At 42.1% G+C, this 27,909-nt stretch overlaps 1 protein-coding gene and 1 non-coding gene across 6 annotated transcripts in view; one reads left to right on the forward strand and one right to left on the reverse strand.

Annotated features, from left to right (window-relative positions):
• Positions 1–293: 293 nt before the first annotated feature.
• TRNAV-AAC (transfer RNA valine (anticodon AAC)) lies at positions 294–366 on the reverse strand. The gene has a single exon. It is a non-coding gene; the product is annotated as a tRNA-Val (tRNA).
• Positions 367–6,700: 6,334 nt separating this feature from the next.
• LOC145400261 (uncharacterized) overlaps positions 6,701–27,909 on the forward strand; it is a 48,220-nt gene continuing 27,011 nt past the window's right edge. For all 5 annotated transcript variants that reach the window (XM_080272789.1, XM_080272788.1, XM_080272787.1 and 2 more), the window contains exon 1: positions 6,701–6,969. In XM_080272789.1, coding sequence (XP_080128915.1) covers positions 6,790–6,969 — 180 coding nt within the window. In that variant the 5' untranslated portion in view covers positions 6,701–6,789. The remainder of the gene's footprint in view (positions 6,970–27,909) is intronic.

The following is a 27,909-nucleotide window of genomic DNA, read 5'->3' on the forward strand; positions in this document are numbered from 1 at the left end:
GGAAGAGGCAGACAGAGGATGAGAACAGTGTATATACAGGTACTTAAATGAATAATGTATTAGTAGATAAATCTGTGGATAATAAACAGATTGGTAGGCAGAGATATGGACAGATAGCTGAATAGTTTAAATGGACTGACACAGCGACAGTCAGATAGATGGAGGGAAAATTGGAAAAACAAATAGGTGGATGAGTAATGTGCCCGTAGATAAATATAATACGAATTAATAGATAGATGGGTAGGCAACCAAATGGAAAGTAAGATGTACTGAATGACAAATAAAAATAACTATGTGCTCACCAGGGCTCGAACCTGGGACCTTCTGTGTGTTAGACAGATGTGATAACCACTACACCATGAGCACCTGCAATTGACGGTGTTGCAGACCTTACATGTCGTGCACACACACACACACACACACACACACACACACACACACACGCATTCCTTTACATTACCAACTCCTTAGAGATTACGTGTCCTCAGTCGGCGCCATGCATTCTTTAGTCCATTAAGCAGGAATACGACTTTCAGATTTAAGCTTTCCAACCACCAGACGATTTCATTCATCTTAGGAGAAACCTTTTGTATGGCGCTTTTACTCTAACCTGACAAAGATCTATAACCTCTTTCAGCCTAGTGATAGCCCATTGTAGTCAGATCTGAGGGCCAATCTGATTAGTAACCAAGCAGACTTTTTCCTTCCTCATAGCTAAAGCTCATCAGACTTATGCAACCTTGAGTCAGTTTTGCGTAACCCAGGTCTGTCAGATGATACAAACCTAGTAAACTGCATACTCTCTGTTAAACCTTTAAGCCCGATAACGCTTTTATTTATGTTATCTGCACGAATGTACACAAGAAGTCAGCTTAGAGATTGTCTTCCTTTTCTTCTGTAGAGGGTCGTATTAAAAGTGGTTTTGGAAATATCGTAGGACTTATTTCAGAGCGATTTACTGTTCCCATCTTATATCTATACAATTTTGTACTTTACTGATGCAATATATGTCTCTGCTAAAGCGATATAATACGACATGCAGAAAATACTATGCAAACAAATCGCTTCGGAGGAGGTGCCACAAAGCCTCCAGTGCCACTTAGAATATGGGCAACTATGACTATCTTTCAAACACAAAGAGTCATGGCGTCTTGGAACGAGTGGATCTCATTTTGGCTCAGTTTGGTTTAATTTTGATTTTCTATCTTAAGAACGGATATCTTGCAATATTTTGATTTATTCGAGAGAGAGAGAGAGAGAGAGAGAGAGAGAGAGAGAGAGAGAGAGAGAGAGAGAGAGGAAGGGGAGAGAAGTTAACCTCCTCTCCACACCGACAGAAATCTCGTCTCTCACCCACCAATCTGTCTTTCCTACTCACATCTCACCTCAACACTTCTCTCCCTCCCCTCCCCCTCATTCCTTCAACCCACCTACACTCACCATCACCGCTATCCATCACTCCACAGCATCCCTCTCGCTCTCTTTTTACCTCCTCTCTCTCTCTCTCTCTCTCTCTCTCTCTCTCTCTCTCTCTCTCTCTCCCCTGACCCACATTTTCCCCCTCCGTCACACAGACGCTACCCCCACACCTCCCCACATCAGCCATATTCAACACTTCCCCCACACCCCAAAACTCTCCTACTCGCACACTCCCTACACATCCTCTCCACACCCTCACACCTCCTGCACACCTTCTACACACCCTCACACATCCCACACACCCTTTCCACACCCTCACACTCTCTACACACTCTCTCCACACTCTCGGCGAACTTATCCCCTTCCTTCACATTCCACCACACCCTCCCCACACCTTATCCAAACACTCAATACCCACACTCCACTACTCCCGACATCCCACACTCTCCATCCCCACACCTCCCACCATTCCCCAGATCCACACGTCCCTCACCCCTTACACCCTCGCCACACACCACTCGGCCCCCTCACACCTCACGCCCTCGACACCTCACATCCCATCCACACATCCACTTTTCCCCATACCCCACACCTCCCTCACCCTTTACACCCTCTCAACACCCCACACTACCCCTTACACTCTCTCCACACCTCCCACATCCCACACCCCAGCTAACAGTCTCGTCCGAATAGCTTGCCCGGCGCCGACTTGATGTAAACATGCTAAACACACTGAGGAAGCATGACACACTGGCAGTAAGGGGAAGTGTGCCGTCAGCTGGTATTTTGTGGCCATTTTTTGAGCTGTGTTTACGTCGTATTTCTCTTTAAATGTTTTATTCTTGATGTGAGGAAGGAATGTGCATGTCCGACACCTACTTTATCTCCTTATTAAGAGAGCATCATCAGCATCAGCATCACCAGCATCGTTATCATTATTCAGATCATTTTTCCCACCTAGAGATTTCTAAGCTGCATAAATCGTCGGAAGATTATATATATATATATATATATATATATATATATATATATATATATATATATATATATATAAAAGAAAGCCGCACAGAAAGGGTTGGTTATTGTTTTAGCCTGTGCACTACAAAAGGCGACATCTGTGTAATAAATTGTCTAGAGATAATATGAATACACTAAAACAAAAAACCCATTAAAAACAGATGCATGGAGACTATTAAACTCATTCATGACGAGAGACTTTTCAAAACTTCATACAATTGTCTGATAATAGGAAAAATAATGGTTAAAAACGTCATTATACAAAATAGATTAAGGGTGACTGCTTTAACCTCTTCACTACGAAAGCTGTATAAACGAGTCTGGCGCCAGGAAGGAAATTAATAATGGCAAAAATGCTCATCGTAGTAAAGAGGTTGACAGAGACTTCATAAAATCTTACAAATATGAAAGGGAAAGTGTCGATCAAGCCATATTTCACTCCTACTTCCGTTTTTATCATGGTAAATGTACTTAAGCCACCTATCACACTGGCTTCTTCATTTCTCGCATTTAAAACTAACTTCTATCACAGTTATACCAGCACCCTTTGAACCCTCATTTTACATTTGCATTTTATTTAAATTGCATTACCAGCTGTTATTTTGTTTGTCACATTGAACACTTACTTGTATTTTGCTTAATCCAGACCGAAAACTGGCTTGTATTTTGTTAAAGTTGCATTAAACATCAGCTTATATTTTTCTTAAGACATTTTAAAAACTTATATTTTGAATAAGCCATGTTGAACACTGGATTGTATTTTGTTCAAGCTACATTAAACACTAGCGTCTGTTGTTTAAACTATTTTCCTACTGGCTTTTTGGCATGCTGGCGTTCTGTCAGACCCTTCAGTGCGTTGACACCCATTGTTAGTTTATTATTGCTACGACCAGACGGTAATATTTAGTTAGGGAGAGTCCACTAGAGGTGAACTGGCAAACTGAGGTTAACCCCTTCATCTCGAATTATTTCAAGCTGAATGAAATCGTCTGTGAGTAACAAGCACAAGTTATCGTAGTACGGAAGAGATTGCTTTGTATTTCACTTTTTTTTTTCCGTATGTTTAAACATTTCACAGTAGTTTTTCCATCTTCTTGTCATATTAGTACATGGTAGGCACACTCTAGCACATGCCGGGTATGCTAAGGTTTGTCTCCCTGTACAAAAAAAGTATGACACAATAAGTCGTACGGTTGTATTCATATATTTTTTTCTCTGTACAAACAACTCAAAGTATGACACACTAAGAATAAGACCAGTATGTCGTAGTGCTGTATGTTTGCTGGACGCGTTGAGGGGAAGTTAGAGTTTATGGCCGCGTTTGTCTGCATCATATTTCCACTAGATTCTATTTTTGACACCGAACGCTGGCCACGCTGTAGGTTTTGCGTCTGTGCCTTGGTTCACAGTGACTAAATTGCTCACCTGGAGGATTTTAAAGTCTGTCTTTCTAACTACTCATTTCTTCTTAGACGTAATAATCTCGTAAGGGGCAGCCACAGACGAATCGCCTTCGTGTCACCCTTCCCTCTGCCTTAGGCTGCCCTTTCTCCAACTCACACCATCTCTCTCGTATATCTGTCCACCCTGTCCTCCATCTCATCCTAGGTTTCCTCCTCCCCCTCCATTTCATTCACATACATTCTCCTATTCAGTCTCTCATTCTCTCTTCTCACCACATGGCCAGTTATCCACGTGTAGCCACATTCAGAAATTGTTTTACGGAGATCTCCCAACCAGCAGAATTTCAACACTGTATTGTACATATGTGCCGGTGGTAGGTGGGGGCTCTACCATCCACTCACTTCATGTAACGTCACCTTTTAACAAGTCAAGAGGTTTCTTGTAGCAGAGGGTACCCTTTACTAAGTTGGTTGGTAATCATATAACTAAATGAACCCCTGGTGGTCTAGTGGGTTTAGGCAACACAAGCGTATGTGGCCCATATGGGTTTAATATAACGGTTGGCTAGGGTAGATTGTTTACATAATGCCTTTCAGGGAAGAGCAGGTGGTCACTCACCTTATGTAAGAACTAAGTATCTGGCTCAGTAACCCTACGTCCCAGATGGAGCAATAAGGGACTGGATGTTAGATAGGGCATAATTTATTTTTTCCTTTTATCCCTATACAGTATATCCACGAAAGCAGCTCTCCGATCATTCGCTACAGGGATGTCTCTCCTAAGGTGAATGAGAACAGTATATATAAGATGTCATCGTACAACACATATTCTACCACCTCTCCATCTAGTCAGTCAGTCTGTTGCCCAACGCCGCATGCTGGGAGGGGGCCTGTTTGTCCAAAAATATCTCCAGGTACAGTGTATTTCTATTCTTATCCGATAACGACCCCTCCCTCCCACGACACACCACCTGGTACATGAGGCTTTCTAGTACCTGTTACTACGGGATTTTTTTTTCCTATCAAGCAATCCTTTTCTGCCCCACCAGGAGAGTAGGGACCTGAAACTAGGCTACTCATTCCCGACGTTTAATGCAAGAGTGATTAGCCTCCTCCCATCCCCCAGAGGAGGATTATGTGGCCAATAAACCCCAACCATTCCTCAGACGTACACCCATGTTTGCCCCATCCAGTCGGAGCGTCTTAACCTATTAGACCACCAGGTGTCATCTGGCTGTATGATAACCACCCAGCATACGGTAGTAAATGGCTTTCTGGCTTACAGTACACCATTTCACCTGTCACTCAGCTAGAGTCACTTAATAGGTATCTCAAATGAGTGGATGGTGGGTGCCCTCACCTACCTCACTGCACCACAAATTCCCTTGGCAGATATAGATTCTGTCCCTTGTAGACTTTTTGTTTTTTCGTCGAAAAGCCTGCAGTATAATATTTTATTTTTTTAAATCTATCAATTTTTCTCTCTGGGCCCACGTATCCACAAAATTTCATTGAAATCCATCGATAACTTATTGATACATCTTGTTGACAAACAAACAGACAAAGAGGGGTGAATATATAACCTCCTCCAGCTACATTGGCGGAGGTAATTATCCTCAACTTAACTACAGGTGTCTTTTCTACTGATCGATTAATCCATATTTATCAATCTCTCCACAACTGTCCATCCTAACTTGGTCCAAGTTTCAGATACTCCACTACAATGATCCATCCTATCTGGGTCCGTTTGAGATACTGATTGGTCCATTTTCGTCATTCAGTCTCTCCACCACAGGTATCCTCTCTAGCTGAACCCCAGCTGATGACTTAGATTTTCCTCAGTGAAACGGTCTCTCCACCAGTACGGTCCTACCTAGCTGGATCTCATTTTGAGGCATTGGTTTGCCCATTTTCCTTAGTCTCTCCATCACAATTTTTCTCTCAAGCTGAACTTCAGTTGAAAATAATGACGGCTAATTTTCCTCAGTCTGTCTATCGCAATAATCCATCCAAGCTAGACCCTAGCTGAAAAATGGTGATTGGCTCATTTTCTGTCCCCCACCCTAACAATCCTCTTTAGTTAAAACTCAGTTGAAGATAATGACTGGTATATTTTCCTCAATCAAACTGTCTCTCCCACCACAACTATCCTTCCTGGCTGAACCTCAGCTGAAGATAACGATTGATCCATTTTCCTCAAACATACCCTCTATCACAACTATCCTCTCTGGCTGAACCCAAACTGAAGATAGTGATGGGTCCATTTTCCTCAAACAGTTTCGCCATCTCAGCTATCCTCTCTATTTGAACCCCGGTTGGAGATGCTGACTGGTCAATTTTCCTCATTCAAACTGTCTCTCAGTCACAACTATCCTTCCTAGTTGAACCTTAGTTGGAGACCCGCGAGGCTAAGGCATTTACCCGTTCCCCCCTGCCTGGCGGAACAGGCAGGGCGGGTCCTATGCTGACTATGGCCTGGTGAACCCGAGACGCTTAGGTGTAGTGCGAGGCTGCTTATGGCTGCCTCCACCTCCACTCGTACTGCTTCCACACCACACCACTCACACGCCACTTTATTACCCTGGGTATTATGCGCAACAATATGGGAAGACGCGAGGGCAGTTGGAAAGTAGCCCCGCGTCTGCTGAAAGAACTCGGAGGCATAAGGGAACGGGTCCCAAAATACTCTCCTGCCTGCTACACCATGCCTGATCGGTGGCAAATATTATCGCTCAGGCTTCATGAGAGGGGGTGTGAGAGCATATGTGAGCAGTGACGATTAAAACGATGTATTATGGGATGGAAAGAGGGCGGGGCTTTGTGCGCGGGGGGCAGGGGGCGGCGTGCCAAGGAGTTGTACCGTCCTGGCCGCCTCGCCAGTGTTGCCCCGAAAGCCATCGTGCGTGGTACATCTTAGCAGCCACTCGCCGACACACTCACTGCCACCATCATGAGCACCTGGCCCTCCGCATACGGCTACAAGTACACCCCCATTGGCCTGCGTCAGAAGGAGAAGAAGGATGACCTTTCAGGCACTCGCTCCATCTGCACCACCGTTCACCTTCCCCAGGGCGGCCATCTTCTGGACATTGAGAGGCAATATGGCATAGACGGATCCATGTCCAAGAGGGTGAGTTGGTATTGCCAGAGTCCGATTTTATAGCAGTCCAGACCGGTCAAGCAGATAGTAGGGACCTCAAAACTTGTTTGTAAAAAAAAGTTTAGAGTAATTTAAACCCAAACGTCGTACCACGGCCACAGAGCCACAGTGAGATTTTGGATCACAAGGACGGATTTAGAGTTGTGGGACCAGTTGACTGGTAAGATCCCTTCCATGATAGTTTATCATTACATTATTAAGTACTGGAAGTTTATCATTACATTATCAAGTGCTGGAAAAGTCAGTGTCTTAAATGATATCCTATTATCTCCTAAGGTCATTGATATCAATTAAAATATTTCAAGGAAACAAAGTTATCTTTTTATAACGAGCCTTCATTATGGAAGTCCTTGAAATGATGGCCAGCCGGTTCTGCCATAAATCCGGCTGTTATATCTTAGAAAATGTAAATAAATAATCTGCATTTTATGTCCTGTTGTAGCTGAACGAGGATTTTAGGTGAAGGAGTCTGTCCTGGGTGAACTTAAGTATAAGAGCAGAGTGGGTAGCCTACTTTCACGAACAAAGTTCACCAGCATTGTGTCCTGTCTTCACTGTTTCTCATTCTTTCCCGTACTTGAGAGGATATTCTTCCTATTTAGACTCTTTTCTTTTGAGCTTCATGTTGCTGTCTCAAACTGTTTTGTGTAAAATCTTTCACCACCACAGCTGGCAGGGAAGTGTCTTGGAACTTTTAACAGTGAGAGTACCAGCTGCTCGATCCAACTTTGTGCCTGTGCTGGAATATTCACAAATTTTGTACTCGTAGGAAGTGTAGACAGGTTTATAGACTTCTTGATGAACAGAGAACTTAGATAATATTGGCGTACCTGACTGGCTAGCTCTATTAAGCACTGTTATTATGAAACCTGATTTATCACTGACCTTGGTATATTCAGCCTCCAGTTCGATGACGTGCTTTAATTTCCATTTTTGCTTCTACTACGTCTTATTATATTCAGTCTAGGAAGGATCTCCAGCAATGAAGACTTTAATGGAGCCTATATCTAACAAATTTAGCTCTAGAAGTTTATCTTCAGGTAATATAAAATCGTCTGGAGATAACCGAGAATAAAATTAACAGTACATACCCGGATTGTAGAGGTTCAGGATATTGATACATGTAAACTACCGTATTTCCTGTGGAAGAGAAGATCACTTGGGGCATGTATCGCGAATTTACCCCTTGACCCTTCACGTGGTAGCACCGACATAACCGGGCGGTGGAGCTGCCTGGAACACAAACGTCCTTCATTCCCCTCTCTATCCCCCGAAAGGAGGATGGTGGACTGCTGAATAAGGGCAACTTTGACCTGTAAGACAACGAGTTCCCATTCAGATGAGCTTGGGGTTGACTACTAGATACATTTAACCCCTTGACTCCGGTGACGTTCTCTTGTAGCGTATTCTTGCCGCAGCCTGACGATTTTTTTTCAGCTTAGGCGAGTCCCTGGATAAAGAAGTGATAATGAAGGCTCAATTTAACCATTCCAGTACAAGAAGTCCATCCGTAGCTAGATAAAATCGTCCAAAAATAGAAAAATTAAAATATAGCATCGCACTGAAGAGATTAAAATACAATGGCTTTATTTTCATTGTACCGGCTGATTTATATTTGCTCTCTCTCTCTCTCTCTCTCTCTCTCTCTCTCTCTCTCTCTCTCTCTCTCGTACTGTTAATGTCCACACGATTTTTTTCTTTGCTTAGGTTAGACATTTCGAACTAGGAGACTTAGATACGTCTTTTCCTTATCTCCCGTTTTTGAGTTGAGCAAATCGGTAAGCAGTAGCATGAATACAAATCTCTCTAATCCCATTGCGTGCGTCTACTTTATTTCTTTAAAATCTGAGACGATTCTGTTATATTAAATGAAAGAGATGTTGTTGTGAAATGCATTATAAAGATTGTTTCCAACCTCGTCACTACAACTAGCCTCTCTAAAGTTAACCAAATCGTCAGAATAAGCTAAAAAGAAGCTATGTCATCGGACTGAAAGGGTTCAAAGTACGTCACCGGACTAAAAGGGTTAAGAACAACAAGTACTCCATCCATGTGGCAGGAGAGAACGCGAAGGTGGCTCCCGGGGTGCGCACGGCAACACGAAAAACATCCTTGTGTAGCACCCGTCTGACCACATCGTCTGCCAATGCTCGGAATTTGGGAAGTACTCTGCGTAGTACACCCCTTTGGTCCTTGGTGGGCGACTCCAATCTTTATTTTACGCTAATGTTACGTAGGGTAGATTCATTTAACTGGTAGTTGAGTGAATAAAGTGTGTGGCCTACTTTTCGCCGCGGACATTCTAATAGAGGTTGATCCTATGTTTATGATTTTGCCCTTCATGTTTCTGGGTTCTGCTTGCTCTTTAATGCTGGGAAATAGGGTTATGATGATAATGACAAGGTGGAATGATGAATTAAAGGGTTGTGGGGTGAAAGGGCAGACCGCATCTGAAGGTAAGGTATGTATGGTGGAAACTAGAATCGAGTGAAATGACGAACTGCAGTTAGAGAGATACTAAAATCTATATAACATAGTAATAGAGTATGTGCTTTAAGATGGGTAGGGATGGAATATAGGGCTGCAGTTAAGAGACAGCAGCAGACCAAAGATGAAATGCAAGATGGAAGGTCGACTGGGATGGAATGAAGAACTGAATTTGGAGGAAGTGGAGGGACATGCCATGCAAGATGAAGAAGGAAGAGTATATTCTGAAACTCCGACTGAACAGAGCGAAGGAGTGAAGTTTATGGAAGAGAAGGGAACATTCCAAGAATAAGATGAAAGAGTATCTTCTGAAAACCAACTGGGATAGAGGGAAGGACTGAAGCTGAAAAGAAGGAAGATACCAAGAGTAAAGTGAAGATATATTTTATTGTAGGCTGACTGAGATGGAATGAAGGAGTGGAATCTGAGAATAAGGAAGACCAAATCAAGAAAAAGGATGAGAAGTATATGTTTGAAAGCAGATATGGATGGAAAGAAGAACTGCAGGTGAGATAAAAGGGTTAGACCAAGAACATAGAAGATGGAAGAGCTGGCATGGAACTGAGGAATATAGGAGGAGAATTAAACATACTTGGTGGCATATCAGGACGTACTCTGGAGGGCTGTAGCTGAAGAAATGGTACAAGTATACCAATAACGTAGTGAAAAAGGCAGAAGAATATATAATTTCTGGACGGAGGATGTGGATGAAGTAAAGAAATGCAACTGGCTGAGAGAATATCAAGAATAAAGTAGAAAGAAAAGATGGAATTTTGTATGCTGATAAGTAAATGAGGATGGAATGGAGGATTGAAAATGACAAATAAAGAAGAGGTAATCCCACAGTGATATGCAAGGAAGGTGGATAATGGTTTGGAACAGGGATATTAACTCCATCCGGAAAATGTTGCACTGAGAATATGAGGAAGAGGAGAAATTATCCCTCTCAAGGTGGGGATAACTCTAATACTCTTTTCCTGCTAACTGCAAACGGCTCATTGTTGCCTGGGAGTGTCACCCTTAACCCTCTCACGATTAGGTTTGTCTATGCTGAGTGTGTGTTATAAGAGGCTGAGTATGAGAAGTTCGACAGTAAGATAAAGAACAAAAATGAGTTTATGCTGGGAAGCGAATCAAGACGAAATGAAGAAACAGAAGAGTAACATTAAAAAAAAAAAGAAATGGAGAAACCTTTTAAGGTGGACTATGGATTACAATGAAAGCCAAACGTAAAAGGAGAGAAAGATAAAGAATGAGGTAGCAGAGTTATAACTGCACTGCTGGATTTAGGATGGAATGAGGAACTGCAGGCGAGCCAAGATGAGACTGCCGTGGGTCCTGTTGTTGGAACCATGGCTAATCATTTTCCTGGATGTGAAGTTGAAAAGCTGGCTGATGCAGATGGACTGGGTTAATTATCTGTCCTCCAGTATTTGAAAATTACTACAGTAGTCCTTTTCGACTTCCAGTTTTCTAAAGCCTAGCTTTCCATCTCTCCACACGAGGAACAAATTAATAATAATAATAATAAATAAGAACGCATAAACGTGCTTGCAGTAAACCGATTAATCCATATTTAGTAGTTCCTTTCTGAGGTTAAGAGAACACTACAATAATAAGACGATAATAGGAAAAGGACCATGAAGGCATTGTGGTTACGACCATCTTGGATAATTAATATCTTGTGGAAGATCACATGACAGTCTATAAAATACATAATTTCGCTGGAGTCCCACACACATTTTATATTCCATCTCAAAATAGAATCCATTATGATAAGCAAGTAAACCTTTCTTTACTCTTACGATTCCGTAAAAGAAAACAGAATTGATTACTGTCGGTTAGTAACCAGATAGAAAACAACCAATGTCATCGATCCATATAAGAATGAAGCTACTGAGTGAACTGTAATAAGGAACATTCAGATAACAAATCCAATGGTAAGCAAATATAAGAGGATAATAATAAATAAAAAAAAAATTAAAACCAGATACTCCAGCATTTAAGCATAACGATAATTTCCTTTGCCATGGAGTTTATGACTAATGCGATTCCTATAGCTCCCGAGACAAACTGAACTGATCATTATTACGACATTTTGAAAAATTTGTATTCACCTTCAACGACTACAATCTATTATTACAGTTTCGCCATGCCTTGTGCGCTTTTTGATAATATAATCAAGGGATATCACGCAAGCAAGCAAAATTTATTAAAGGATGAGAAAAGGATGAGGTGGAGTGATAAGAGCGAGTAGAAAATACAGGGAATTATAAGGTAGGTGGTTGGAAGAAGAGATACACGTAGACCATGGCGATGAAATGTTTGAAGAAAGGTCTATGAAAGTACAGTGGCTGGGAGGAGGAGGGGAGGTAGATCAAGCAAGGGATGCATGAATCAGATGGGAAGTAAATGATGGAGGGTGTATGAGAATGAGTTGCCTGAGAGAAGAAGAGGAAGACTAAGGGGTGAGACAGTGAGAGAGTAGGTGGATGTGGATGATGTGTTGTGGATAGAGTCGTTACTGAATAGGGGTAAGTGAAGTGGGAGGGTAACTATAGGAAGGAGGATGGTGTGTCTTGGATAGAGGATAGGTATATGTTTAGCCAAGATTACTACAGCAATCATTATGAATATTTTTTTTCTAGTGCCACAGAAAATACTCTTATTCTGGTGATATGAGGTCGACAGTAACGTTGAAGTAACTCTGATAATAATGAATGAAATATGGATGATGATGATGATGATGATGATGATGATGATGATGGAGAAGAAATAAGGAGCAACTGTGGCATTGTTTCTTCTCAATTCTATCAACCAATCAGCTGCAAGGGGGTGGGGCTTCTCGCCTTGGTACCTGAAAAAAGACATCAGTCGTAAATAGCACTACTCTTGGGAATTCCTTGTGTTATTGTTTTTTCCTGTTTTTGTGTGTTTTGCGCTAGTCAGCATAAAAACAAATTCCTCGAGCCGCCATCTATTTAAGTACGTGAGTGTGAGCACCGTCCCAGAAATGTGATACTGGCAGAACGAGGAGAAGGATAATTTGAAGGGATGTTTGAGAGAGGTCGGTAATTGGATGGTCTACAGGAAGGGTGGAGACTGAGAGAAATAGAGAAACTTTGAGGCAATTTCTGTGAGGGAGTGAAGAGTAACCATAAGCTGGAGGCATTTTTGAGAGGGGCGAAGATGAGCTACAACAGAATAGCTTGGATGCATTTTTGTCTTGGGTAATCTGGTTCAGGTCAAAGACAGGGTGTTTGGGAATAGATAGACATACACTTTTCTTCAGGTGGTACTTTGATGCATCTTGGGATGTTTCCCTTTTTTATCAAACTGATGTCATTCAAGATGAATCCATCTTCAGGTGGCCGCGGTGGAGACAGCCAAGGATAAATAATTTTTATTGACGATTCACTGCCAGAGATTTCCCCAACCTGGATAAAATTGCCTGGCGGCAGCAAGAGGTAAAAATAAAAATCACCACACCAAGTACTGAACGTCAGTGATGTGGAGATTTTTTTTTTTTATTAATACCATCAGTGATTGGTGTCTCCCAGGCTGTATAAAATAATTTGAAGACAGCAAGAACATGTTTCGGACTAACTCGCACCCTCCTCACACTGTATGATTCGATAGGTAGTCTATGCTCTTACGAAGTATTAAAAAAAATGTGTTGAAGGTGCTCAGACATGAATATATATGCGTCATAGTTTAGACATCAATGCATAACAATAGGGTATGATTTATGCAACACGGGCTGCAGATGAGGCATCATCGGAAAAAATTATTTCGGACCCGAAGTGATATCTCGATGTGCAAGGGTCAGAAACATTCCCCAATAACGCCTTCAGTTCAAAAGCGTTTTTATTTGGTACTTGTTTACCGTTACACGAAATAATTCATCTTTCACAGGCCCTCGCACTGAAGGGGTATTTGACGCTATAATTATCACTTTCGGCCCGAGGGATTTTTCGTAAGTAATCTAACTAGAATCAAATGGAGGACTGATTGTTGGTGAAGGATTTACGGGAGATAATTTTTGAAATGTAACGCCCTTAAGCTTAATTAATTCTTCATAAAGTCAAAATGCAGTCGTATGGGAGTCTCATATTTGATGAAGTCTCAGTGTACGGAAAGGGTTCAGAACAAGATAATGCAGACATGAAAGATTTTAGCTGATGTCACTGTAGAGAGTAATTGGGAGTTGGACTTTAGGTGACGCACTTTAGGCATCAGAGGACAGGTGACATCAATACTATCTTTGGCTATGGCATCAGAGAGAGAGAGAGAGAGAGAGAGAGAGAGAGAGAGAGAGAGAGAGAGAGAGAGAGAGAGAGAGAAAGAGAAAGAGATTCCAACGAATAACATCACTGAACCTCGTCCTAAAGAAACAAAATAGAGGACAATCATTTTTACATATGAGGAGTTTTGATTTGCGTGGTGTAATCATATGAATAAAATCGTTTATAAATTGTCTGGAAAAATTGCCCTGAAAACTTTTAAAAATACGCTTATCGTTTACTATTACAATTTTTTGGATTTAATTACTCCTTGAATTCCTTAATTTTTTTGACAGTCACGTCTCTTTTCCAGTTTTATTCCAGCTAACGCCAGACGACTGCATTCGGATAAGTGAGCCATAGGAGCCCGTGTGGTCGGGACAACTCTAGTATTCCACTGCAACTAACGCCAGACGATTTTATTTAGCAGCGAGTGATTCACAGAAAGCTGAGAGTATTAACAGCTCCTTTCAGTGGTCGGATTTTCCTCTTGTTACTGCTAGACGATTTTTTTTTCAGCAGAGTAAGCGGTGCAAAATCGTCCTATATTTCATTCGTAAATACAGTATTCTCGAAGAGGACTCAGGCTAACTCCTTCGCTGAGAGAGGCGAGGAAGGAAGAATGTTGGGAGGCACAGAAAGGAGCATGGCTGGGAGAGAGAGAGAGGGGAAGGAAATAGTTCAAGGAAAATGAGTTGGGAGTTGAGGGGGAGGGAGAAGGAGAGAGGGAGAAGGGGAGAGGGGCGGGGAGGATGAGGGGGGGAGAGGTGTTAGCGTGAGTGTGCCAGATACTGAAGCTAATTTTGTGCCTACCCACCCCACCTTGGACCCTCTCATGCACCCTCCTGTCTCACACACATTCTCACTCACACACACACTCTTTCTCCAACTTTCTCCATCTCATGCACTTTTTCTTCACAAACATTCTCCCTCACACACACACTCCTCGTCCTAGTCTCTCAGTTAAACTCCTGACACACACACACACACACACACACACACACACACACACACACACACACACACACACACACACACACACACACACACACACACACACACACAGCTACTCACTCGTTATCTCTCACTCGTACTTTCTCGCTTAAAATTTTCTGTATCGTCGTACTTTGTCTATCACTCACGCTGCCTCACACAAACACACTTTTTCATTCACACTTCCTCACAGTTCTCTCCTGTTTTCATTAGCATACCGTGTGCCATTCATTTTTCTCACTTTCACTCACAATCGCAGTCAGTCTCATTCAGCGTTCTTTCTTTCAGGGTCTCACATTCTTTTACCCTTGCTCACCCTCTTTTTTTCCCTCCAGAACCTTGCTTACTTGGCTGTTTCCTCTCTTTTTTTTTTCCTTCAGCTTTTTAACTTTTTAGGGCAGAGTTACATTAGATATATAGATTTTCATTCTGGCTACCGTCATATCAGTTTTAATCACCTGAAGGATAACATTCTTCACTAAGGAATGATGATGATGATGATGATGATGGTTTCCCTTACCTTCACTTTCTGTAGTTCATTGTTTGTTCGCTTTTTCCTACCTTCAGATATTTTTTGCTTTACTTTCAGACTTCCATCATACCTTCAATGATTTTCTCTTTTCTTAGCTAGTTTCCCCTGTACTAAGCTTCTCTTTCACATTCATCTCCTTCCTTTACTTTCAGTTATTCTTACCTTCATGCTTTTTCCTTGTGTCATTTCTTCCCTGCATTTTAGGAGGTTTTCTTCTATTTTTACCTTTTCCATCCTCTGACTTCCTGTTCCATTTATTCCTACTGTTTCCAGACGATTTTATTCAGCTTAGGAGAGACTTTGCGAAATGGAGGAGTTAGATATAAGCTTCACTAACCCCTTCACTACTCATGGTGTTCCCCAAAGCAGAATAAAAACGTCTGGAAAAAGCAAAAATAAAGCTTGATAATACGTCTGCAGGATGAAGCAGATGATTCCGTGCAACTCATGAACCCTTTTACGTTATTTTCAATCCCGCACTTAAAGTAGAAAGCAGTATTTATTGTCCACTAGTCGTTGTTGTATTTTAGGTGGCATCTCAGGTTATTCCAGTTTGTGAAATGACATCTTTTGACATCGTCCTTGCTCCTGCCAGGCGATTATATTTAATTTGGGGAAAGCCTTTCGCAATCAAGAGGTAAATGGGGTCTGTCCACTTACTTATTTTGACCGATAAAATAGTTCAAATCTTAATCTTTTTACTGCTACGTGATTTTACGTATCATGCGAAACGCCCCTTATACTGAACAGGTTAAATGCAATTCTCAGTAACCTAGCCGGTGTGATGAAGTCTTTTGTGGTATACTCAGGCTATTAACTAATGATTTTTTATTTTTTTTTCATCAAAGGAAAGACCAATTGTAGCGGCATTTGGCACAAAAAATTTGTCTTCGAACTTTTAGGGTTACGCCGACATAAATTTTCATCATAAATGGGTCGGTCAGAGAGAGAGAGAGAGAGAGCGAGAACAGTACCGGTAGTGTTGGTTTCATATCTTGGTGCGTGTTGGTTCCATGTCCTGGTGTGTGAGGGTAAGGGTGGCTGAACACACACACACACACACACACACACACACACACACACACACACACACACACACACACACACACACACACACACTACACAAAAGATTAATTAACAAGGAGGTTCACTTGCACACATATCACATGCCAGCACAATCTCCATGTGGTTTGTGGCTGTTTTCATCTTGAAGTCCTCAGTTTTTGAGCCAGGTAGACGAAATTGGTGATCATTATTCTTGTACGAAATGTATGTGTGTGTGTCGAAAACTCAAATTTCAGAAAATATTGATTGTAGAAGGAAAAGTTATTAATAAAAGTTGTATAGAGTCACAATCTGAGTTCACATGTCACTCAGCCAGCACTGGGAGTCATCCAGGACTGATACATATTAGTCAAGTTTTCATCTAACAGAATCATTACAGTTTACCTGGCTCACAGATGATGGGTAATCTTGGTGTTTATTAGAACGTTTCCTTACGCGCGATTTCATAATGTTTGCTTGAGTTAGAAATTTCTCTAATTATGGTAAAAATAGATTCTCTTGCTCTCTCAGTCTCTCTTCCCTATTAATACCCCTGCTAAGGGTATCGAGAGCATGATGTCTACAGGCCCGATAGAGCCAAATGATCGTGTCGCAAGTGACAAGGGAACGCTTTGACCCACATACTGCAGCCCAGACTTAGTTATTAGACTTTTACACACACACACACACACACACACACACACACACACACACACACACACACACCCATAAGTAGGGCAGGAGTTGGCATGGGTGTAGCTTATGGGGTGGGACTCGGCTTTCGCACTCGCGCCTTTCTACATTTGACCCAGGAAGTCTTAGCTCTCCCCTCCATCCACCCGCCCACAACACCCTTTTGGGAATTCCAATCGGAGAGAGAGAGAGAGAGAGAGAGAGAGAGAGAGAGAGAGAGAGTTAACTTCTTATTCTCCTCGAAGTTAAGTCTAATCATTTGGAATTTTTTAACCAACTCCGATTAAGTTAATTTCAAATTTTGAATTAGCTGCGTATGTACTGAAATTGAATTCTTGGTTCTGAATTTCAAGCCAGCTGCGAATATTAAACAAACTTGGAAGTCTAAGATAGGTGTAAATAGTGAGTCTGTTGAAAATATGTCAGTTGTGAATGTAAGTTAATTCCCTGACTATGACGATCTCTTGTCTGTTATATTGGTACTATCTCCAGACGGTTTTATTCAGATAAGTAGGGCTTTCTCGTTTTGGTGGAGCTAGTTATTGTCTTCATTAACTTCATCAAATACAAATGGTTCTTCTTAAGAGTAATAAAATCGTCTAGTGATTGCCTGATAAAACTGAGAAATATGTCAAAGGAATGAAGCATCTGCAAATTCGAAATCGGCATTTTTATGAATTTTCATTTGTAACTGACTGTTCTCTTCCGTAAAGTTCCATTATTTTTTCAGTTTTATCCATTTATTTTAGTAGCTAGGATTTATCATCATCTGGAATGTTATGGGTCATGAGAAGAAGGTTTAGGAGGCAGACCATGACTTCTAGAGGTAGTTAGAAAGTTTATGTGCACTGGCCGACAAGAAGGGCGGCAGTATGAGGCGTGGCAGTGTGAGGTATAACTGTGAGGTATCGCAGTTGAGATGTGACACTGAGGCGTGGTAATGTACATTGTGGAAATTTGTAGTGAAATAGTGTTAGGTGTAGCAGTGTGATGTACCGTAACTAACGCATGAGGTGTGAGAGAATGAGGTGCAGATGTGACAGAGTGAGGTGAGCAGTGAAAGATTTGGCAGTGTTAGGTGTGGCAGTATGTGTGGTAGAGTGAGATGTGCCGGTGTGAGATGTGGCGGTGTGTGTGTGTGTGGCAGTGTGAGGTGTGACAGTGTCGCTTTCAACTGCACAGCGACTATTCTAAAGCTGTGTATTTGTTTTTTAGCTTCTAGCAGTCTTTGAGAGCAGGGGAACAAAAGCTGGCTAATTCAGTGCACGTTTTTAGTGCGTGACACGCGGAAGGAGAGAGAGAGAGAGAGAGAGAGAGAGAGAGAGAGAGAGAGTCAATAACCCGCAGTTAAAATACATGGAGGGGGAAATGGAAAAATAAACATGACTTACCAGTGTATATAAAGTGGGGTTTACGGGAGAGAGAGAGAGAGAGAGAGAGAGAGAGAGAGAGCGAGAGAGAGAGAGAGAGAGAGAGAGCGAATGCTTGGATTTCTCCTCTCTTAAACAACCCAAATGAGCCTCATGTTTTTTTTTTTTTTTCTGTTCAGAAAGTGACTTGAAATTCTTCTGCTCTTACTAAGGGTCTGAGTTATTTATTTCAGGGTATTGCAAGTTGATTGTATTCTTCTAAGAGAAATCCTAAAGGTTTAAGAATTACAGAGAAATCGCAGCAGTTGAGGAATAATAGAGAAATCCTCAGCTAAAGCACTACAGACAAGAATTAGCAGTGTGAGAATTATAACAGAGAAATTCTAGCAGTAAAAGAATTATAAACCAAGTCCATCGTTGCCAGGGACACAAGCTGGTCACTGGGAAATACTTTCTTTGTCTTTACCCTTTTTATTCGATGACGTAGCTATTTCTAAATATATTCTTGCTGCTCCTTGTGATTTTATTAAAACTTAGGAAAGGCCTTTCGTATTGAAGGGGTTACTGAGGTCTAAATCTAGTCCCTTCTTTTCGAAATGTGAATAAAATCTTCAGGAATATCAAGAGTAAAATACGTCATTAGACTGAAGGGTCAAACTATAAGAAAAAAAAATTATCTGGTAAAGCTATATAATATCACGATTAAAACTATGGGCGATAGATATTAGAGATCTTTTTATTATGCTTCAGCTTACGATGGACGATTTTATACAGCTCACAGAAATACACGGTAGTCTGCAGGTTGCTATGTCAGGGAAACATCAGACTATTTTGTTCAGCTAGGAGAAATCCTAGTATTCATCATCCTTATCATCATCATTATAACCATCATCATCATCATCATCATCATCATCACCATCATCCCTACCTTCCTGGTGGTGTGGTCTAGAAGACAAGAAAAAAAAATGGGAGAACTAATTAACAACATCCCCAGTGCAGTAGGCCACTCACTCATTCACTCACCATTCAAGCCCCTGGAATTCTAACATTCAGAGTTAAACACTGTCTCGATTAAGCTCTATAATGTTTTAAAAATGCATTCATATTATTCAAGCCTGCAACAAACGATTTCGATCGGATGAAAGAAATCCTGTCAGTCAAAAGGGGTAATAGCGAGGTTAACCTCTTCACCCCAAGTACGTATTTGTTTAATATTGTTACCCCCAGACGATTTCACACAACCCACGCCACCCGTCTGAGTGGAAAAGATCTCGTACGCTAAGGGCAGTCGTATGGAGGTAGCAAAATTAAATTTCAAGCACCTCATCGTATCGAGCTGAATGGGTTATTGAGTTGGGATCACCTTATTTTATCTTCTACGACTGAGAAAGATGGAGGAACAATATGTGGAAGGTGTATGAGGGAAGGAGTGAGAGTGGAGGTTGTTGGAAGAAAGGGAGGTAAACCAAGTGGGATGTTTAGGGATAAGGTAGGGGTTAACTGACCTACAGACTGATAATTGAGGTTGTTGGAAGGAGCGGTAGACCAAGACAGATGTAGTTATGGGGTTAGGGAGATTTTGAGAGGGATATGAGGGAGAGAATGTGTGTAGAATATTTGGACGGAGAGGATAAACCAAGAAAAAGGTAGAGAGAAAAGTTAGAGGTCAATTTAAGAGAGGGTGAGGGAGTACATGAGGGCGAGAGTGAGTGTGGATGCTGCTGGAGGAAGAGGTTGAGCAGGGGAAGAGATGGAGGAACAAGCTGGAGGAGTAGATAAGGGAGTGAGTAAGAGGAGAGGTTGATGAAAGGGGTAGAGGTATATCGAGAGCGAGCTGGAGAGACAAAGTTGGGATGAATGTAAATTGGGTCATGTATCGTGGGTGGAGAGGTCGTTATTGAGTAGGGACGGAAATGCCTGAGGGTCCATTTGTCACAGCCAACCCTCACTGTATGTGGCGTCAGGAAAGAGAGAGAGAGAGAGAGAGAGAGAGAGAGAGAGAGAGAGAGAGAGAGAGAGAGAGAGAGAGAGAGCGAGTCCATGTACCGATGATTGGTCACATCTATACCTATGTTATGTGAGAATATCGCGCGCTTATTTTCTCGGTCCACGCCAGCTAAAAATAGAGTCCTCGAGTGTACCGACAGAGTCTATATCAGGCGAGAGATTAGGGATGAGGTCATGGTGGTGTCAGGTGTCTGCTGTCATCGGTGTTAGCCCCTTCACTGTGATGACGTTCTTTTCTTCTTTACATTTCTAATCTTTCTCCAGACAATTGTGGTCAGCTCAGGAGATAGTTTTCGGACTGAAGGAATTGCATATTGTCCTCACTGATCTCATCGCTGCCAAAATGCACTCCCGACCTGGGTAAAACAGCCTGATTGACGGGGTTAATGCCTTCAGTACGATTTTTTTTTTAAGCTGAAAAAATCGCCTGGCGGTAAAAATAAAATATGAAGTTATCGACACACGATGGGTTAACCACTTCAGTCACGGACACTTTTTTTTTTATCCTATCTAAAACGGACGATTTTATTCAGTTTTCAGTAGACGTCTTGAAATGAAGGGATAAATGATGATTCTATGCATTTTTCTTTGTTTACCTCCCTAGTTCGAAAAGCCTCTCCTAAATTGAATGAAATAGTCTTAAGGCAGCAAGAATAAAATAGAAAATACGTCTTCAGATTTGGAGAGGCGAATGGGGGACTTATAACTGAGGATTGTGGTGGTGTAACTGTATGAGGTGATGGCGACCGTGGTGGTGGTGATGAATAGTGGTGTTTGTGGTGTGGTGGTGTGATAATGATGACTGTAAAGGTTGTGATGGTGGGGGTGATGAGAGCGATGGAATGGTGATATTGATGATTGTGAAGGCTGTAGTGGTGGGGATGTAAATGTGAATATTGTGTTGATGGTGGTGGTTGAACTGATGAAAATAGTGGTAATGGGGAAGGCTGTGGTGCTGGAGGTAGTGATGGTGGTGATGGTGATAGTAGTGGGATGCTGGTAGTTAGTAATGGTGATGGGTGTGGTGGTGGTGTTGTATGGCGGTGCTAATGTTGGTGTAGTAGTAGGTGGCAGAGTTAGTGACAGTGGTCGTAGAAGGTGGCAGGTTGTAGTAGTGGTAATATGGGTGGTGTAGGTGAAAAGGGTAGTCAGTGGTAGCAATAGGTGGCAGGGTAGGTGGCGGTGGTATGTTGGTAGATGTAGAGTAGGTGGGTGTTGGAGGTAGTGGTAGTGGCAGTATGAGAGTAGGTTAAATGGTAGTAGTAGGTGTATAGTGGTAAAGGAAGTACTGGTAGTCTGTAGTAGCAGCAGGTGGCAGGGTAGGTGGTGTTAGCGGTGGTGGTGGTGGGTACTGAGAGGGGTAGATAATAGCGATACAGTGAGTGATCTTGTAGTAGTAGTAGTAGGTGCCTGGGTAGGTGGTGGTGGTAGTGGTGGGTGTAGAGTGGCGAGGGACAAATATGGCAGTGGCTGGTGGGGCCTCATGGCTCACACACACACACCCTTGCCAAGCCGAGAGGCGGGGGGTGGCAGAGGCAGGCAGACGGGGCAGGACGGGGGCAGGTGGGGGTGGGTGGCACGGTGCGTGGGGGGGTGAGGTATTGGGTGTGGTGGCAGAGGTGGGATGGCAAGGGTGAGGGTGGCTGAGTTAGCTGGCAAAGTTAATGGTGGAGATGATACAGTAGGTGTGCTTTGTGGTGGCAGAGCTAGGGAATGGCAAGAATGGAAGAAAATGGCTGAGTAGGTTAGGATGAGAGTGCTTGGGTGAAATAGGAATGGCAGAGGTGAAGTAATGGATGCAGTTCATGGTGGCAGAGCTCGGTGGGGTGATAGGGATGGAAAAAGATACCAGGGCAAGGTGAGGGTTGTGACAGGGAGGGTTGGAGTGAGGCAGTAGGTGTGGCTCGTAGTGGTATTAGGAAGTGGAGAGGCAGGGGTTATGGGTTGGGTCACAGATGAGGGAGCAAAGGTGTGGCTGGATTACAAGGTGACATGAGTAGGTCTGGGGCAGCAAGGAGTGAGTGTGGGTTTGGTTTGGGGTGGCAGGGTGAGATGGATGTGATAGAGATGGAGTTAGGGCAATGTAATGGCATTGATTGGGGTAGCAGAGGTAGAGGTGATAGGGGTGAGGTGATGTATGTAGGAGTGTTTCTTAATGGCAGGGTGAGGAGGGAGCTAGACGGATGGTACGGGGTGGTGTTCAGCTGATATAGTAAGAAAAGGAGATAGGACGACAGAGCTGAAACAAAATTGGATGAGGGTATATTGAGAGTGTGGCAAGGAGGGAGATGTAAATATTAGTATGGAAGAACCACGGTAGCAGGAGTGGGTATGGCTGATTTGGGGTGAGGTATTTGGTGTGTTTGTGGAGTTGGGTGGAGGCGGCAAAACGAGATGGAAGGAGTAGGAATGGCCGAGTAAAGTGGAGATAGCTGGGATGGGGTGGTAGAGGTTTATGGATAGTGGAAGTGGTGTGTGGCGACAGGTATGTAGGTGACAGAAGGTGTAGGAAAATAGCAGGGGTAAGGGTGAGAAAGTAGGTGTTTCCTGGAGGTAGGGAGAGGTGCAGATAGTAGATGTGGGTTCAGTTGAGATGGATGGAAATGAGGCGGTGTGGCAGGGGTGAAATAAGATGGCACGGATGTGGATGGGATGGCAGGGCTGGGTAAGGGTTGCAGGGGATGGTAGGAAAACTAAATGGCAGGGTTTAGAGTGCGGTGGTTGGAGGTGAGTGACAGGGGTGGCGTGTGATGTCAGAAGTCTTGGCAGGGGTGAGATTTGAATGGCAGTTTTGAAGGTGGACAGGGTGATGCTGGATGGCAGGGTTGTGGGAAATTGATGTAACAGAAGGTTGGATGGTAGTTGGAGTGGTTGGCAGGGTAGTTATGGTGGCAGGGGAGGTAGGGCTGTGGAGTAAGGATGATGGCCGTAGTCCCAGGGGAAAGGGAGTGTGATGGTAGGGGTAGGCTGGACATAAATGAAGTTGGATGTGCTATAGAATGAGAGAGAGAGAGAGAGAGAGAGAGAGAGAGAGAGAGAGAGAGAGAGAGAGAGAGAGAGAGAGAGAGAGAGAGAGTAGCAGTATAATTACGAAATGCAGTCTGTCAGCTCGACCGAAGATCTTTAATTAACCAGTGTCATAATACATAATTTATGAAAAGGACGCAGGGATACGTCAGTGGAGGGTGGGGTTCTAAGCCATTCTAGATACGTCTGTGTGATAGATTATATTTCTTTTTATCGACTGTGGTAACCTAAATAAAATGCAGTTCGTAGTCATCCAATATACATTTCAGTAAAAAGAACTAGTTTGTACTAAGTTACTGACGATTTATATGTTCAGTCACAACCACCTGGGAGTCTGTACTACTAAAGAAGATTAACCTCAGTGTAAATGCATGTCAACTGTACGAGGGTCAATGAGGATGACGATTAAATTCTGCTGTCCCAGTCGTCCTCTAAAATACCAACCACAACAGTCGGTGTTACATTCAGGTCTCCAGTTGTACATTTTGGTAAACAGGAACATTGGGGAAATCCAAGCATTCGGTTAATAGAAGAGACGCTACATAAATGAGTTTGGTGTGGTGTACTGTGTAATCAACCTAAGAATAACCACACCCATAGGTTTTCTGAAGCTGAACTTTAGCGTTATTTCTTCCTGTTTTAATATCGTTATATTTGCTAATTAAAAGTCATTATAAATTCAGGATGAGGCCAGATTATTTGACTGGAGTCGGTGAGAGGATCAAAACTTATCAGTGGTCCCGTAACAGATTACAGAAGATATTTAAAAATTCTTCGTCACGCTTTCAAAATGTGATTATATTCAACTATTGCGGATTTTGGATGGGCACGAATTTCTTTTCATGAGTTTACTAGACCCATATTTCTCTTACTGTATGGTCACGCTCAACACTCACTTGACGCGTGTGAGGTTCTGAGCAAGTGAAGCGAAGTTCGACCCTCCTGATTTTCTGGTGACCTACGTGACTTGTGTAGGCTTTGGCGTCCTTTACCCTAGAAAGATTCCGAATAATTAATGGATCTTTACACCATCTTGGCTATTTATTATTACTTTAGCAAAATTTCATATGGCTTTGAAGTCCATTACATGTCTTTGGCTGTGACAAAGATTAGAAACAGTTGAACAAACAAGTGACCCGGATTGTACAGTCCCAAGTAGAAATTCCTGTACACTTGTGAGGTTTCAAACTAATGACTCGAGATTCCATCTTTCTTGAAGATGATTGGTTAATTTAGCAAGACATCATCAGGTTATGGTGAACAAATGTGTCTTGATTATTATTGATTCTTTGCAAGATCTCACAAGTTGCTGATGTTGTATCGAGACATTGTAAAAGAAAGGCCCTCAGTTGTACAGTTGCGAACATATATATCGCTCCATTTTTTAGTCAAATAATTATGAAACTTCCACACAATATTCTGAAAAGTTGGTTGAACTCCGAAAATCATATCACTGGGTTTTCAGAAATCATTGCTCACTGTCTTGTTATTTACCGTGATGCAATTTGTTAATAGCCATGTCCGCAACTGTGCGTTTGTGAAGAACAGTTCCAATCCATGATCTTGAAACCATATTAGAATTCAATGGGATCATATAAAAAAAAAAATCAGATGGGTTGGAATATTGCTTCATCTGTTCCGAGCACCATATCTGGTAAGGAATTGCCGAGTGCGATAGTTTAGTCAGTGAAAAGAAGTTAGCCTAGTATTCCACTAAGTGTATTTTATACGTCCGATACCCTCCCTCCTAACGCACTGTAGCATAGATCATCATCCGTGGGCAGAGAAACATGCTATCCTTCTCTCAGCTTAGGAATATTAGCCAACAAAGGAATGTGAGATGCAGGTGTGAAATATGAGGCGAATTTTTGCTCACCCCCCCCCTTTGAATATTGTGAGCAGGTTAGGTCTTCGAACCTCATTCTTAAAATCCCTTTAATCCCCCAGCAAATTGTTCCAAGGCGGGGTTGTGGGGAGGGGGTTAATGGGGGCTCTGTAAATAGATGAAGACTGTGTAGCTGGTTGCTGGGGGGGCGGCGCTCCAAGGAAAACAAGGCTGCCTCCGCCCACACACTGCTAGTGTTCTTGGTCCAGCTCTTGTCTGTCTGTCTGTCTGTCTGTCTGTCTGTCTATACATACAGAATAATACAATGATTGGGAGTACAAATTCCTAAAATGCGTCAATAGCTATCAAACTGCTTAAAATCGTGTGTGTGTGTGTGTGTATATATATATATATATATATATATATATATATATATATATATATATATATATATATATATATATATATATATATATATATATATATATATATATATATATATATATATATAATAGTCATCTAGTCGTTGCGAAACATTTACCCAAATAGTTCCACAAGTGGAAATGCTGAAATAAAGTTTTAACTTTTGAAGGTTAGGAATGTACATCAGCTGAGCAAAAATGCATGGTGTTAGCCGAAGTACTCTAATACACTAAGGAGTCCGAAGTAAGAGTTACCTTCAGTTGTACATAACTGTCTGGAATTAGCGTAAGTAAAACCATATATGCTAACTTAAATTGATATTATTGTGCTATTTTGTTGCTGTGTGCAGTATGTCTTTCTGAAAAAAAAAAAAAAATCGCTTGTTGACACTGAAATGGTTAGTTAGTTTACGACTATGACGTCTTTGTTGCTTTATTATTTTTATCTGCTGATAATTATCCTGCTTAGGACAGTTGGCACGCACTGAAATGGTTAGAAAATATTCCCAGCAATCCCACCTGTACTATGCCGTATTTTACTTTTGCTACCCGTAGACGATATTATCTAACACTGGAAAGACTTCGTTGAATGGGTTATCATATATAATGATGCTTTTTAAACCCTTAGAAGCATCAATATTTTCGACCAAAAGAGGAATATTATATGTGGCCCTCCTCTTAGGAAAAAAAATGGCATAAAAGAAAATAAAATGCATAAGCCTTTCAGTGACGGTGAAAGAGAGAGTGAGAGCGTTTTAAACCTCCAGGAATTTATTTTGGGGGGCTTAAAGAAGGATTTGCCAAGAATGCCTTTCATATGGGTAAAATCATCTGACGTTAACAAAAATTTATTGACCAAATGCGTTCGTTGCAATGAAAGAATCATTATTATTATTATTATTATTATTATTTTTAGCTTCTTCACTGCCATGACTCCTTTTGATATCGTATTTTTTGCTACTCCATAATTTTATCAACATAGGGGAGATTTTATTCGTGTTTCTCCACTATTTTATCAGCACAGAAGAGACTTTTTGGACTGAAGGGTTAGAGACAGCCTTTAATAACCCATTCACTACTACTGGTCCATCTTGAGTTGAAAAAAAAAATCGTCTAATGGTAGCCAGTTTAAAATGCAAGTACAAATGCATTAGATACGTGACTTTCAGAGCCCTGCGGTTGGTGTCCTTGGTGTGGTGCGTTGTGGGAGGTGTGATTTTGTGATATGATGCAAGGAGTGGTGTGATGTGTTGTGTGGTTTGGTATGGGAGGGTGATTTTTGTGGTGCAATGTGGGAGGGTGATTTTTGTGGTGTGGTGTGGGAGGTGGTTTTTGTGGTATGGTGTGGTAGGGTGATATTTGTGGTGTGCTGTTCAAGTTGGATGGTGTGGAGTGGGAGGATGATTTTGTAATGTGGTATTAGAGTTGGGTGTTGTGGTGTGTGGTATGGCTTCGCTAATGTCGCTAAAGTCTACGTGAGTGAAGCACCTAATTTTCGAGAATCATTCATCAGAGACAGACGTACAGAGCCACTTCTACAGAGGCTCCCTCAACTAAGAAGAGACCACAATACCCTTCTAAAAAAAATCGTCTGGCCTCGTCAGTGCAAGGATTAACTCCGCAATTGCAAAGCACGTGTAGCTGCAATGACGAGGTGTGTTTGCCAAGTCCCTCTGTTTACTTGTTGACAATACTTCTAGCGGACGTGTGATTACGGTTGTTACCTGCAGTTTTAAAGTTTTGTGAGAGAATAATGGCGAACAGTTTGAGAGGTGTCTTGCTGTGGTTGTTTTTGTCGTAGTAGTTAGTAGTAGTAGTACTACTACTAGTAGTAGTAGTAGTAGTAGTAGTTGCTCCTAGCGCTGGTGTTGTTGTAACATGTGAGAGTGATTTCAGTTTTGCAAAGATGACAGTCCGGTCTTAGAAAATTCAAAACCCGTCATATCTTTCCCTTCTTACTCTTCCCTCTTTTCTATCCCTCCACCCTTCCTTTCTTTCTCTCCCCTTCCCTTTGACTCTTTATCACCCTCACCCTTCTGCTTCCTCCCTCCCTCTCATTTATCTTCTCCTTCTCCTTCTCCCCACCCATACCTCTTATTTTTACCTTTCTCTTTCTATTCCCGTCTCTCCTCTTCCATCCACTCCCTCTCGATTTCCTTTTCGTTTTCTGCTCTCCCCCTCTTCCCTTTCCCTGCTCCACACCTCTTACCACATTCTCTTCCCTCCT

The sequence above is a fragment of the Coenobita brevimanus genome, chromosome 51 (assembly GCF_032717465.1).
Source record: "Coenobita brevimanus isolate Jiangsu-jjx chromosome 51, ASM3271746v2, whole genome shotgun sequence".
Lineage (NCBI taxonomy): Eukaryota > Metazoa > Arthropoda > Malacostraca > Decapoda > Coenobitidae > Coenobita > Coenobita brevimanus.